Here is a 15,289-nt window from a genome sequence, read left to right as displayed (position 1 = left end):
GCAATGTCCACCACCTCGTTCAAAGTAGCACCAGACACCCTCTCCCGAGTCATAAGCAACTGCAGCTGATATGTGAGGCCATCAATGAAACTCCAAATCCTCTCCCTATCCATGGGAACCAGCTAAACTGTGTGACGAGCCAACTCAAAAAATCTCATCTCATACTGCATCACAGACATGCCCTCCTGTCGTAACTGCTCAAACTGTCTGCGAAACTCCTCCCTACAAGACTACGGCACAAACTTCTCCAAAAAGAGGACGAAAAACTCCTTCCATGTAAGTGGTGCTGCACCGACCGGCATGCGCCTCTCGTAAGCCTCCCACCATCTGAAGTCAACCCTAGTAAACTAACAAGTAGTAAACAAGACCCCACTAGTCTTCAGAATACCCGCAGTGCGAAGAATCCGCTGGCACTTATCCAAGAAACCCTAGGCATCCTCTGACTCAGCACCGCTAAATGATGGAGGCTGAAGTCTCCCGAACCTCTCAAGTCTCCTCTGCTCATCATCAGCCATAACGGGGACCACTGGGCCTGAACAGCTACAACCGGCTGGGCTGGTAGTACCCCCGGTGTCTGAAGTCCCTCTATCACCTGCTCTGGAGTACGGGCAGCGGGGATATGAGTACCTTCCCCGACCTGGGAAATGGCTGGTGCGGCCTGAGCCAAAACCACCTGAGCAAGGCCAGTGCAAACAGTCAATATCTGGGCCAAAGCGTCCTGAAGGCCTGGAATCACAATGGGCATAGCTGGTGCCTGAGCTGGCCCTACTGGCTCAGCCACATCTGGAATCTACTCCTAAGCTGGAGGAACTGGTGGATCTGCAGGTGTTGCTCTAGATGATGTACGAGCTACACCTCTGCCCCTACCGCAAACTCGGTCTCTCGTGGCCCTAGCTGGTGGTACTGGTGGTTGTCCGCCTTGCCCGATAGCACGTGTCCTCCCCATCTGTGAGAGAATAGAATATAGAAGTTTAGTTACCGGAATCAACAAATCCGCAGGACAAGAATACAAGAAAGTGAAGTTTTACTAAGGGTTTGGCAGCCTCTCGAAGATAAGTACAGACGTCTCCGTACCGATCCGTAAAACTCTACTAAACCTGCTCATGACTCGTGAGACCTATGTAACCTAGGATCTGATACCAACTTGTCACGACCCAAAATCCTAACCTATCGTGATGGTGCCTATCGTTGTATTAAGCAAGCCGACATTTCAAAATATTTCCGACACTTTTAACAGAAAATGAATTAAAGCAGTTTAAACAATAAAATTTCTCATAAACGGGATAGAAACCCAAAACACAACGCGGACGATCCCAACTATCGAGGTGTCACAGAGTACATGAGCATCTATACATCAGAAGTCTGAAAAAACAATACTGTCTACGATAGTCTGAAACCAAATACAATAAGCGGGAAGATAGGGAAGGAGAAGCAAGGTCTGCGAAATGCCAAGTAGCTACCTCGATAGTCTCCGAGAATCCTAACTCCACAACTCAGCAACCGCCATAACGGGAAGCACCTGGATCTGCACACAAGGTGCAGAGTGTAGCATGAGTACAACCAACTCAATAAGTAATAAATCTAACGTTTGGACTGAAAGGTAGTGACGAACTTAGCAAGTACAGTTCAATATAGAAATAACAGTACAGGAATATAGACATGCTTCCAAGTTCAACAGTTAAAATCAATTCAAGTAAAATAGATCAAATTCTGAATGATATGAGGAGTATAACGTCTCTACATCTACATGCCAATGCACATGTTGTACGCGATGCACCACACTGAAAGTCTTGTGTACTCACACTCCCAGAATACTCAATCGGTCAGTATTGTATATGGCCAATCCCGCCCAGGGAAGATCCATCCTATATATATATATATATATATATATATATATATATATATATATATATATACCTCGATTGACAATCAGTCACTCAGTACTGTATAAGGCCAATCCAGCCCAGGGAAAGATCCATCCCCAAATATAAATGATTCGGACAAGATCCATGTCCAGGGAAGATCCATCCCTCAATATAATCAACTACGCTCACTGGGGGTGTGTATAGACTTCGGAGGGACTCCTTCAGCCCAAGCTCTATAATAAGCCAGATCCAGACATAAATCAACAAATATGCTGCGGCGTGCTGCCCGATCCCATAACTGTCACTCTCAATCAGGACCTCGGCCTCACTCAGTCATCAATTTCTCCAGTCTCTCTCTCTCGGGCTCACAATGTGGTGAAACTAGTCCAAAATGATGATATGATACATCAATAAATAGCAACGGAGACTGAAATATGATTTGCAAAGAATAAACATGACTGAGAACGAAATTTTAATGTAATCATTAAGTCAACAACAAGGAAACGACCACTATGGGTCCCCAAAAATACTAGTAATAGCCTAAACATGATTTCTAGCATGATTGACAACTCAATTACTTTATTACATGATGAAAATACGGATATCAACAAGATAAATCCATTGTACAGTTTCATGAAATCGACCGGGTCACAGTTTGTATGGTGCACACCCACACACCTATCACTTGACATGTGCGTCACCTCAACATCAATTACATAACACATAACTCGGGGTTTTGAACCCTTAAGTTTAGAAGTGTTACTTACCTCAATCCAAGCAAATCTCTACTCCAACACACCCTTGCCTCGCGAAACGGCCTCCGAATACCTCGAATCTAGCCATAAATAATTCAATATAATCAATATGGTCTAAAGGAATCAACTCTATAAGAAAATGCTGAGTTATTAATCAAAAGTCAAAAATCGACTCAAAAGTCGGGTCCCGGGCCCACGTCTCGAAATCCGTTAAAAGTCACGAAACCCAAAAGCTCATTCAACCACGAGCCTAACCATATCAAATTTATCAAAATTCGACACTAAATCGTCACCCAAATCCCCAAATCAAACTCTCCAAATTTCTAGCCTCAAACTCCCAAGTTTCACCTTAAATACACACAAACTAGGTAGAAAAATCAATGGGGAAACAAGATTATTGATCAAAAATGAGCACAAGGGACTTACCTCAAGAAACCCCTCGAAAGTCCTCTCAAGAATCGCCCAAACCCGTGCTTGAAATGTTTGAAATGAAGCCAAAATCGTGAACCCTTATTTTAAATAATCTGCCCAGGCTTTCCGCTTTTGCAGATACATAACCGCATCAGCGGCGTCGCAGAAGCGACAATCCACCTGCTTCTGTGGTGAACCACTGGAGCTGGGCCTCCCCTTCTGTGGTCCTATCCCCCGCATCTGCGCAATGACATGTGCGGAAACATCATCGCACCTGCGCACTAACCGCTTCTGCGCCCTTCACGTCGCACCTGCGACCACAGTTCTCCCCAATCTTGGCTGCATCTGCGTATCCTCAGCTCGCACCTACGATCAAAGCTCCGCATGTGCGATTACACCAGCAGAATCCTTGCTTCAGCCATCTCTCAACTTCAACTTTTGATCCGTTAACCGTCAGGAATCAACCCGAGGCCCTCGAGATCTCAACCAATCATACCAACAAGTCCTAAAACCTCATACGAACTTAGTCGAGCCCTCAAATCACATCAAACAACTTCAAAAACACGAATCGTATCCCAATTCAAGCCTAATGAAACTAAGGAAATCCAACTTCTACAAACGATGCCGAAACCTATCAAATCACGTCCGATTGACCCCAAAATTTGCGCACAAGTCACAAATGACATAACGGATCTACTCCGACTTCCGAAATCGGAATTCGACCTCGATATAAAAAAGTCCACTCCCAGTCAAAATTTTCAAAAATTTAACTTTCGTCATTTCAAGCCTAATACCATTACGGACCTGCAATTCACAATACGGACACGTTCCTAAGTCCAAAATCACCCAACGGAGCTAACAGAACCATCAAAACTCCATTCCAGAGTCGTTCACACATAAATCAATATCCGATCAACCATTTCAAGTTAAGTTCCGAACTTTGAGACTAAGTGACTTATTTCATTCTGAAATCCTTCCGTACCCGAACCGACTACCCCGACAAGTCACATAACAACTATAAAGTACAAAATGAGCAGCAAATGGGGAAATGGGGCTACAACTCTTAAAACGACCAGACGGGTCATTATATTTATATTTAATTCCATTATACAATTGAAATAAAAATATACTTATTTTTAAGAGACTTATCATATATGCCTCTTACTCTGACACATGTCCATTGTACTATGTTGCCTCACATTTGAGTGAGGTGAATGCCATGTGGCATGCCACCTCACCACCCTAATAGCTAGAATTTGAATTTGTAAAGATTTTATATATAACTTGAATACAATTTTTGTTGTACAAAATTCGACCAAAGCTATAATTTACATACAACTTGTATATATTTTTTTGTGCACAATCCGGTCAAAAATCTATAATTTACATACAGTTTATTTTGTATACAATTATGTTAGTTGTATATATTTTGTATATTATTTGTACACTCCGCATACAGAATATATACAGTTTATTTATGTCTTTTTTTCCGAGTTTCAATCTGAAATTCCAACAAAAAACAACCTGAATCTTCACCAAATTCTCTTAAAATTGAGATATAAACTCTAACCGTTACTCAATCCAAACAAATAATAATTTCACAAAATTTGATTTTTGAATTCAAAGCTTCAAATTTTTTTATAGTTGCCATTTTTCTACTGTTTCAAAATAACTAACCCAACAAATTCGTCTCTATTACATCGGTGGGTTTACCATGAGTCCTCTCAATCCGATAAGAGGTCTATTTCTTTCGCAGGTCTGTTCATTCATTCTTTTCCTTCAAACTTTTTTGTTTTTCATTTTTTGTTATTGCTATGTGTTTTTAGAGAAATTAGATGCTGAGTGAAACTGACTGGTGCAGAGTTGATGGTGAAAGAATTTTATGGATCGTCAATGAATTTGAAGAGGTTTGAATTTGGAGAAAGAAGAAGAAGGAGATAAAATGGGTAAGATTCTAATACATTATTTTGTATATAAACAGTAAAAGTGTATATGCTAATGTAATAAAGTGATAACCTCTCTTGAGGGTAAATAGTTTATACTGCAGTATAGATAGGTAAATGTGATGATCCAGTCCAAAAAATGAAATAGCGTGATCAAGTTAGCGGATAAACATAATACGACTAGCTATCAAGTTATGCATTTCAAGTTCTTTTTAATGTTTGAAGTCAACTCTCAAAATGCAGTCTACTGTTGGCACTAAGAAAATGTAATACATCAAAAATTGAGTGTTATCTCACATGTAGAACTATTATAATGTATCTCATATGTGGAAACTTAAAGATTTTTATTAAATCATCCGCTTCTACTTACATTCACAAACAAGAATTAAAAACTTTTGCTTACCGTTTACCTTCACGAACCTGCTCTGTCCAAAAAGAATTTTGTCTACAGTTTTAAGAAACCTTCTTGATTAGGATTTAGGTCTAATACTTCCAATAATTGTAAGAACAAATTCAGAAAACCTGTGGTGGCCCCATAGCTAGTTGATTATGAACCAAATAGAAAAAGATATCATTCACAGTATTATCTAATAAATTATAGTTGTGTAAGAATGATGGATAATAAGAATAAGGAAGAAGTACTTTTTTCCAAATGTAGATAAGTGGCTTCTTACCCTTTAATATTGGTTTAGGAGTCATAGAATTTTCTCTTTCGCTCGTTGGTTTGATCATTTCAATAATTATGCAATGGAAGTATGTAAAGGATCTGCTATTAATTTTATCTGAATCATTTCAATGATATTTTGAGCTATTTTCAGGATAAAACTTAACCTGACATAAGATTTAGACAAAGCTGAAAGTCATAGGCATAACCTGTTAAATTTGGACTCCATTCACGTATTTGAATTATAGTCCTACTGCACAGTTTATGGCAGTATTCATATACGCTCCATATACAATACATATAGAGAGAAAGAGACATGACATTGATGTATAATCAATCGCTTGAAGATTGTATATTTCTAACATAACTACAAAACTGTGTATATATAATTTACAGTGTATAGAATAACAACTGCCAGATTAGCAAAAGAAAACATTGAGTAGCGAGCTTCTAGATCTAATCAGGCATCTAAATGTTGCTTCCAATCCATCTTCGAAGCTGACAAGATAAGTCTCAAAGCTTTCGAGCCTGGTTTCTAAGCTCATGTTTTCTTCTATGACAAGTGATGCTATTCTTTCTTTGTTTACCAATCTAGAAAGCAGTGACCATTTAGATTCCTTGGGCTTCAAAAGTGGTACACACAAGAAGGACAAGAGCATTTGGAAAGTTGAAATGCATTCTGCATTAGCTTCTTTTAGTGCTCTGATCACAGCTATTGTATCTTGATCTGCATCTAGCAAATTAGATACTGTAGTGTCTTGATCCATTTGTTTCAAGGTCAATACTAATCTTTTGGCATTCCTCTTGATCTTCTTGCTGAAAGAGTTAAATCTGGTAACGTTGTCATCTCTGGTTGAATCTCCTTTTCTCCTCCTGAGGGAGGATTGGAGATCTCTTACATTTTCTTTGCATTGTGATACAAGTTCCCTTGCAGTGCCACACAGATCAAGAAGCCTCATTGATTTATCCAATAGATCTTCAACCCATTTTGCATGTAGACTTTGGGAGAGGGCATGAAGGGTTTGAGGCAAGTTGAGAAGATCATCTATGCACTTGTACAATTTCTCCAAACCTTTTAGACCATTGCTCACTGTTGTTGGTGCAACAGATACTTCCAATGATTTGAGCTTGTTTAGCTCCTCTTCAACTCTCTGGATGGTAGGGTGTGATCTCCCACGCAAACTGATTGATCGAACGTGATTGGATTTTGAAGAAAGTGAAGCCATTTCTTATGGTTTTCTTTCAGATTAGGGGATTTCGCAAAGTTTTGATGGAATTTAATTTTGAGAGTTGGTATTTATAGGAAAACAACCATGGGAGGAAACAAGATGAGCAATGGCCTAATTAAATCAGCATGTGATTGCACAGCTGGATCTTTTTGGAACTTGTAAACCTGCTACACATTTGGCCAACAAAAGGTTGTACTGATTACTTTCATTAATCCTTGTAGTTATAAGATGAACACGAGGCATATAATTATCATGTAAGTGTTTGCATGATTTGCCTTTCTGTCACCAGAAATGGTGCCAATACTGTGACAAAAAACTTTTCTATTGATATTATTTGATTGAAGATGCATCAACTTCAAGAAGCCTACTTTATTTGTTCAGTTGTTTAGTTAGTCTCTGTCATGTTATAGGTGGCCAGGTAAGGCTGTCTCCTCCATAAAGGCTTAAATCCATCAACTACTAGAATGCATAATATTTTGAAATGTAAATAATGACAGAATAATGGGAATATTTTAAGGTGTCAAGATCTCAGAGGGGCTATTAGATCGACTATAAAATTCAAAATGCACGACTGAAGTTTATCTTATGGAGTTGTACATGTATGGGATTTTTTCTTTTGGATTTGGTTGGCAAGGGGTTGGAAGCATATCTGTATAAGCTCCTGGACTAGATGTAATGCTTCCAATAAATGGTGGGCAAAACTAATTAATATATGTCGGTACATTCATATCCTGCTATTTTCCTTGGTTCCATCCGGAAGATTACAGCTAAGAACTCCTTCTTCTTGACTTGGTTAAAGATGCCCAAGATATGGCTATGATGTTCATTCTTTTAATTAGTCCAGTGGTAGGTGGCTTCTTCAGGATGCTTCACTCAAAGAGCAATTTTTAATTAAATCAATAATTGATACATGAGTGTATTGGAAATAAAAATATTTAATTTTGTGCATCCGTGTATGGCTGGTTATGCTGTGCTTGTTTAATGTTCACTAAATTATTGACTTCATAGTTGTTTTCCTATACATTTTTTACTAGCAAACTTTTATAAGGTACAATCCATGAGTTTCACATTCTTTCCGAGATATCTTATTTTTAAGTACGCATGGGAAGGGATGCATGAGAATGCATATTGAGCCACAAGGAGAGAATATATTCAGGAGAGAGCTCCTCAATCCAATCAGGCACCTAAATGCTCCTTCTAATCCATCATTAAAACTCTCAAGGTGACCATCGAAGGATTCCAGCCTAGTTTCAAAGTTAATGCTATCTGCTCGACTTTCACATTCTTTTCTTCCCTTATGCACCAATCTCAAAACCAGTGCCATTTAGACGAGTTTGACTTTAAAACTTGGACAGATAAGAAATAGCAAGAGCATTTGCAAAATTGAAATGCATACTAAGTTGGCTTCCCTTAGTACTCTAATCATATATGTAGTGTCAATATCTGAATCTTGGAATTCTGATTCCTCAATATATTCATCCATTTTTAAGAGTTAAGACCAGGAATAACTTTTGGCCCCTCAATCTTCTTGCTGAAGGAGGTGATCTGGTAAAGCTGGTTTCTGTACTTAAGTGATCTTGTTTTCTCCTTCTGATAGAGGATTGAAAATCTCTGACAAAGTCAGGGGCACACTTAGTTGGCTAAGCAAGTCTAGTGGGCCTGTCCATGGCACTACACATTTAGAAGCTACTCAGGGACGCCGTGCCCATGACATTATATATGTGAAAAATGTCTAGCCAACTTCAGATCAGTGCAATAGAAGTTTCCCGATTAGCATGAGAAGATCTTTAGGAGAGAACTCTGCAATGTAATCAGGCACCTATGTTCCTTCCAAACTATATTCGAAGTTGTCAGCTGAGCCTCAAAAGAGTTCTATCCACACTTCAAATCTATTTTTGGGGAGCGTACATATTGTTGTTTTCAGGGACTGCTAGAGGATCTTTCGGGAGCAATGCAATTAAGCTTGCTGAGCAATGCCACTTTAGTCGTTCATACTAAACTGATATTGAGTCGAACAAAGTGGCATTGTTAATTGCTCCATTTATATGTTCGAAAGAATGGTAGGTTGGCTGCTTTGCCCGCTGATCTGGTGCCAGATCCTTGTGCTAGATCTTCATTTTGTTTTCATTGTTGAATTTGGCTAAGGATCTAGAAGAAAAAGGACATAGGATAAGCCTTCTGATTAGATCTACTGCTTCCAATTATCTCAGAAGGAAGACTGATGAAATCAAGATTGTCATAGTTACAGTCGTCTCCATATCTAGTTGGACTATGAAGTAAGATAAGCAGATCATAAGCTATATTTCTTATTTATCAGTGACGCTAAAAATATGGTGGATAAGGAGCATAAGGAAGTAACTTTTCGTCCAGATTATTGCCCTTCATTAGTTTGATCTTTGAAGCCAATTATGCAGAGAAAGTATGTAATGAATATGCTATGCGTTTTATCTGTTTCCCCATCTAGTCTAAAGAGGACCATTTCAATGGATATCGAGATATTTGAGACACAAACCTAAACCTGATATCAGGTATGGAGAAATACTGCTAAGTGCTTTCTTTGCGCTGAAACTCACAGGCATAACCTTTTAAATTTTGATCAGAGAGAGATAGAGATAGAGGCAATAAATGATGTATAATCTTTCACTTGAAATTTATATATTTCTAACTACAAAACTGTTTATATACAATTTACAGAGTATGGAACAACAACTGCCAGATTAACAAGAAAGAACATTGAGGAGCGAGCTTCTAGATCTAATCAAGCACCTAAATGTAGCTTCCAGTGCCTTTTCAATGCTGTCAAGGTACGCCCCGAAGGTTTCCAGCCTGGTTTCTAAGCTCGCGTTTTCTTCTTGGACTTCAGGTGCTATTCTGTCTTCTTGTACCAATCTTGAAAGCAATGACCATGTTGATTGTTTTGGCTTCAAAAGGGGCACACACAGGAAGGACAATAGCATTTGGAAAGTTGAAATGCACACTGCATTAGCTTCTCTTAGTGCTCTAATCGCAGCTATTGTATCTTGATCTGCATCAAACAAGACTGATACTGCAGTCTCTTGATCCATTTGCTTCAAATTCAAGGCTAATCTTTTGGCATCCCTCTTGATCTTCTTGCTGAAAGAGGTAAATCTGGCAACGCTGTCATCTGTAGTTGAATCTCCTTTTCTCCTTCTGAGAGATGATTGAAGATGTCTTGCATTTTATTTATATTGTGAGACAAGTTCCTTTATAGTGCCACAAACATCAAGAAGCCTCACGGTTTTGTCTAATAAATCCTCAATGCATTTAGCATCTAGACTTTGGCAAAGGGTTTGTGGCAAGTTGAAAAGATCATCTATGCACTTGTATAATTTCTCCAATCCGAATAGACCACTGTACACAGTGTCTGCTGTTGGTGCAACTGATAATGATTTGAGCTTGTTTATCTCCTCTTCAACTCTCTGGGTAATAGGGTGTGATCTCCCAGGCAAACTGATTGATCGAACATGATTGGGTTTTGAAGATAGAGCGGCCATTTTTTATGGTTTTCTTTCTGATGAGGGAATTTCTCAAAGTTGTGATGGAATTGAAGCTTGAGAGTTGGTATTTATAGGCAGTACACCATAGGAGGAGACCAGATAAGCAATGGCCTAATTAAATCAGCATGTGATTGCTCTGCTGGATCTTTTTGGAACTTGTAAAACTGCTACACATTTGGCCAACTAAAGGTTCTGCTGATTACTTTCATTAGTTCTCTTAGTTATGGGATAAATATGAGGCATCTCATTATCATGTGGGTCTTTGAATAATTTGCCTTTTTCTGTCTCCATATATGGTGCCAATACTATAACACAATTAATTTATTCTTACTATTTAATTGAAGATGCATCAACTTCAAGAAGCCTACTTAATTTGTTCAGTTGTTTAGTTAGTTTTTGTCTTGTAAAACAGGTGGCCTGGTAAAGTTGTCTCCTCCATAATAGCTTCAATATGTCAACTACTAGAACACACAATATTTAGATAATTGAGATATAAATGGTTAAAGAGTAGTGAGAGTATTTTAAGGTGTCAAGACTTTTAAAAAGGGCTAGTAGATCAAATATAAAATTCATATTGCACGACTGAAGTTTATTTTATGTAATTGTACACATATGGAAGTTTTTCTTTTGGATTTGGTTGGCAAGGGGTTGGAAGCATATCTTTTGGTTAGGTGTAATGCTTCTTATAATTTTGAGAACAAAGTGATTTCCACAAGTAGTTGGATAAATGAACCAAAGAAGAGCAGACTGTGAGTTGTATTATCTAATCGATTAGAACGTGTTAAGATAAGGACAGGAGGCGGACCCAGGATTTGAAGCTTGTGGGTGCAATGTTGGATTCAACCAAAAAATGTTTTGCATATAGGGTAACCACTACTAATATATCACTATTTTCTAAAGATATATACATGCATACATGGAGTTTTTGCCGAATTTTACGGGTGCTGGTGACCCCTATTTGTATAGCATAGGTCCGCCGCTGCTTCTAGGTAATTAACTCCTTCATTGATGCCTGATAGCACAGAAAGGAATTCTGTTTTGTGAGCCAGCTGTGGAGGTATAAGTTGGAAAGAAATCTGCTCTTGAAAGAAGTTCATCACCTTGTGCATGATACTTTCACTAGTTAAGCTGCATTACAACTTTATTTATTTTTATAAGGAAGCATTACAGGTGTTACTGTATTTTCATGCAATGTTAAGGAAACAACAGTGGAACAAATTGTGTCCCTGAATCATATCAGTGCACACCTGTAATATCATAAAGCTTTCAGTTCTTAACATTTCTTGGCCTAGATTATTACTCATTAAACATTTCAAAAAGAGACTATTAAGAAGAATTCTAGGAGCAGAATTCATTCCCCAAAGCAAATTGAATGTCAAATATTTCTAGTTGATTCTTTTTCTTCTTTTTTTTCTAGTTGATTCTTCAAATTTATATTATGCCTTTATTGAGTTTCATGCCTAACAGATTTTTAACAAGTCAAATGCAGCTTGTGAAGAAAACAGAGACAAATACACTCAGCATTTTGTAGCAGTTCTCTATCAAAGATAGATGGATAGAGTTCCAATTTGGTGACAAGAAATTCATATTACATATCTTGTTTGTTTAAACTTAAAATGTTCATGCACATCTAAGATTCATTTTGATAAGCAGAAGGTTTCTGCCAACTTCAAGGTGCTACAGTTACTAGGACTAGTTTTGATCTAGAGGGAAAACCGAACTCCTTTTTGGAGGTAAAACTGAACTGATTTGAGCGAATGTGGTTAGATTTTGAAAAAGTGACCATGGTTTTTGGTGTTTTTCTTGGTTGGGAGAAATATGATAAATTTTGTGATGAACAGTAAAGCCCCAAGTAAGGTCATTTGTACTCTAGGCATTGGTGGAAAGATGAGTATGATGCCTCCAATGATTCTTGTGAAGGGTAGCAATAATTGAATGAATTATGTGGCTTTGCTTAATTGATGTTTCGTTTTCAGGAGCTGATGTTCATTAATAGATTGAAACAGATTCCAAAATTGCACCTCAGGCCCACAGCTAATAGGAAACTTACTACATCTTTCTGACACTGATTGTTTTCAAAGATACAGCAGATGAAGTTTAAGACGCGTAAAGAAAATTTTCATTTTTACATAGCTGTGCACGAGTTGCTCATTAATAGAGAGAAAGATACACGAAATTTGGAGTATAATGATAAATTTGTGTATAATATATTTCTAGCATAGGTACAAAATTGTTCATGTACAGAATTATGGTGAACTATACAGTTAATGGAGTAGGAACATTTAGCAGGAGAAAACATTCAGGAGCAAGCTTCTTGATCTAATCAGGCTCCTAAATGTTCCTTCCAATCCCTTTTCGATGCTGTCAAGTTGAGCCTCCACAGTCTCCAATCTTGTTTCCAAGTTCGTGTTGTTTTCTAGGCCTTCGTGTTCTATTCTTGCGCTGTTTATCAATTTTGAAACCAATGACCATTTTGGCTGCTTCGGCTTCAAAATTGGCACAGACAAGAGGGACAAGATATTTTGGATAACCAAAATACAAACTGCATTAGCTTCCTTTAGTGCTCTAATCACAGCTATTGTCTCCTGATCTGCTTCCAGGAATGCTGAGGTGAAAGTTTCACAATCTACTTGCTTCAGAGCCAAGACTAATCTTTTGGCGTCCTTCTTCATTTTCTTGCTGAAAGTGGTGAATCTTGCGATTCCAGCTTCTGCACTGGAATCTCTTTTTCGTCTTCTGAGTGAGGATTGAAGAGCTCTTACATTTTCCTTATATTGAGAGACAATTTCCCTTGTATTGCCGCAAACATCAAGAATCCTTACTGATTTTTCCAGTAACTCCTCAAACCATATCCCATGTTGGTGTTGGGAGAGTATCTGAAGAGTTTGAGGCGAGTTAAGAAGATCATCCATGCACTTTTGTAACTCTTCCAAACCGAGCAAGCTGTTAAAGATTGTTTCCGCTGTTGGTGCAACTGATGTCTCCAACCCATTGAGCTTATTGAGCGCCTCTTCAACTCTTTGAGTGGTAGGGTGTGATCTGACAGGCAAACTGATTGATCGAAAGGGCTTGGCTTTTGAAAAAGAAAGAGTAGCCATGGCTCTTTGTGTCTTACTTTTTTCTTTGTGAGAAGAGACTAAATTTCCTGATGAGCAATGAACATGATCAATCAAGGATATTTATATAGGTAGTAGGCACAAAAGTGGGACGCTGAGCATGTGATTATAATGTGGCCATGTGGATATGCCTTTGAATTTGGTGAGCTGATATTCATTTGGCTAACAAAGGCTCTAATCTGTCATTTCTTTAGCCTTAACTGTCGTGGAATTGAAAAAATAATGTGACTTTGCTTTCATATGGGGCTTCAGTTACAGGTCAGCTACTCCTTCCTGGCTGCCCAAGCATTGTGCCATTGCTACCGGATATATAGCAATTAAGATGCTTACCATGTGGCTTCATTGACGTTGGGAGAGTTAGCCAATATTCAAATCGGCACACGAATGGCGCGTCGGCTCAAGAACTTCGTGTTCAATAATAGTAAATGGTTAAGTGTAGATTAGATGTGGTGCTTAAGGCATATAATGGAAGGTCGTATGATTAAAAATTAAGTGTGTACGAGTGGCTTGTTCTTCTAATGTTCCCTGCCATCCAAAGGTAAAATGAGGTGGACCCTTATACAACACGTTTTTATTAATGCCAAACGTACTTTTATCTTGCACCAAACATTTCTTTTTAGTTAGAAATAAATAAGTCTCGAAGGTTGGGTGGGCATCGGTCGGTTCGGTTCAATTGTGAATGTTATCGGTTCGGTATATCGTTTTATAAATATGCTAAACCGATAGCCGAACCGATAAGATATCGGTTATCGGGTATCGGTTAATCGGTTATTGATCCTTATCGGTTCGGTTATCGGTTTACCCGATAAGAATAAAAAATATCCAAAAATTTTGTGTTTTTATTATAGAAATCGTGATCATACTGTTAAGAGAAAAGAACTGAATTTTTGCTCTTAAGAAAAAAGGGATTAAATTTCAACTTTAGAAAAAAAAAACTTTCTTTTCATTTGAAAATCCCTCAATTTTTAAAGTTATAAGTTAATAGGAGTAAGAAATAAGATATTCAACAATCTAATCTTACTAACTATCTCATCACGGGCGGGCATAATTCATAGAAAAATAATAAAATCTTAATCTTGTAAATACTAAAGAATTAGTGCAACAAAAGAAACAAATAGAAAAACTATAAATCTGAATAATTAATTCTTTAAAATTTAAAAATAAAAATCTTAACTGAAGAATTAAGATGAGAAATCGAGAAAAGTTTAAAACATACTTTAAGGATTAAGGTCTGAAGATAAAGAGTAACTGCCGAGAGAATTGAGAAAATGAGAGAATGAAGCCATAAGGTAGCTTTATATATTTAGTGGGTAAAATTATAATTTTGTTAAAGCTTACTGGGCTATCGGTTAAATCGTTAATAAAATTAGGCAAATCGAGACCCGAATCGATAACCCAATAGTCAAATAACATTAAGCCATTATCGAACTATTAACCCAATAACCCGATATCGATAACCCAATAGCATTTTATCGATTCAGACTATCGATTATACCCGATATATGCCCACCCCTACTCAGAGGTTTCTGGTGGAGGATGTACAATGCACGAATGGAAATTAAGATGAAGAGAATTTTTTAATTGCACGAATGGATGGTTGAACTTAGTGGCGTACGCATTATCTTTCATAAGCAATGTCACAATTTAAAGAAATTGACCAATTAATAAATCACTATATTGACAAGCTGTATCTTTTTTTATATTTATCCCAATTATTTTCATTTATCTTAAAAATATCTAGTGAAAAATTTTGACGAAACGTTCCGTGAGACCGCATGGTACAAGGCG

At 37.8% G+C, this 15,289-nt stretch overlaps 2 protein-coding genes, 1 long non-coding RNA gene and 1 pseudogene across 3 annotated transcripts; 1 reads left to right on the top strand and 3 right to left on the bottom strand.

The window, feature by feature from the left end:
- The first annotated feature begins 4,497 nt into the window (after positions 1–4,497).
- On the top strand, positions 4,498–4,981 carry LOC107764737 (uncharacterized). Its single transcript, XR_001643277.2, has 2 exons — positions 4,498–4,787; positions 4,893–4,981. It is a non-coding gene; the product is annotated as an uncharacterized LOC107764737 (long non-coding RNA).
- Positions 4,982–6,057: 1,076 nt separating this feature from the next.
- LOC142172135 (uncharacterized) lies at positions 6,058–6,864 on the bottom strand. The gene has a single exon (XM_075235913.1). The coding sequence runs from the start codon at positions 6,862–6,864 to the stop codon at positions 6,058–6,060; it is 807 nt and encodes a 268-aa protein (XP_075092014.1).
- Positions 6,865–9,562: 2,698 nt separating this feature from the next.
- On the bottom strand, positions 9,563–12,344 carry LOC142171645 (uncharacterized; annotated as a pseudogene).
- A 217-nt stretch (positions 12,345–12,561) lies between these two features.
- Positions 12,562–14,107, bottom strand: LOC107823001 (uncharacterized). Its single transcript, XM_016649585.2, has one exon. The coding sequence runs from the start codon at positions 13,481–13,483 to the stop codon at positions 12,668–12,670; it is 816 nt and encodes a 271-aa protein (XP_016505071.1). The 5' UTR covers positions 13,484–14,107; the 3' UTR covers positions 12,562–12,667.
- Positions 14,108–15,289: the final 1,182 nt, after the last annotated feature.

Source organism: Nicotiana tabacum, chromosome 17, assembly GCF_000715075.1.
Source record: "Nicotiana tabacum cultivar K326 chromosome 17, ASM71507v2, whole genome shotgun sequence".
Taxonomy (NCBI): Eukaryota; Viridiplantae; Streptophyta; class Magnoliopsida; order Solanales; family Solanaceae; genus Nicotiana; species Nicotiana tabacum.
The sequence above is the reverse complement of the archived record's forward strand: the minus strand, read 5'-3'. Positions and strand labels throughout refer to the sequence as shown.

Excerpts from the sequence above, each read along its gene's own strand:
- LOC142172135 (XM_075235913.1), bottom strand. The coding sequence starts at position 6,864 with ATGGCTTCACTTTCTTCAAAATCCAATCACGTTCGATCAATCAGTTTG.
- LOC107823001 (XM_016649585.2), bottom strand. The coding sequence starts at position 13,483 with ATGGCTACTCTTTCTTTTTCAAAAGCCAAGCCCTTTCGATCAATCAGT.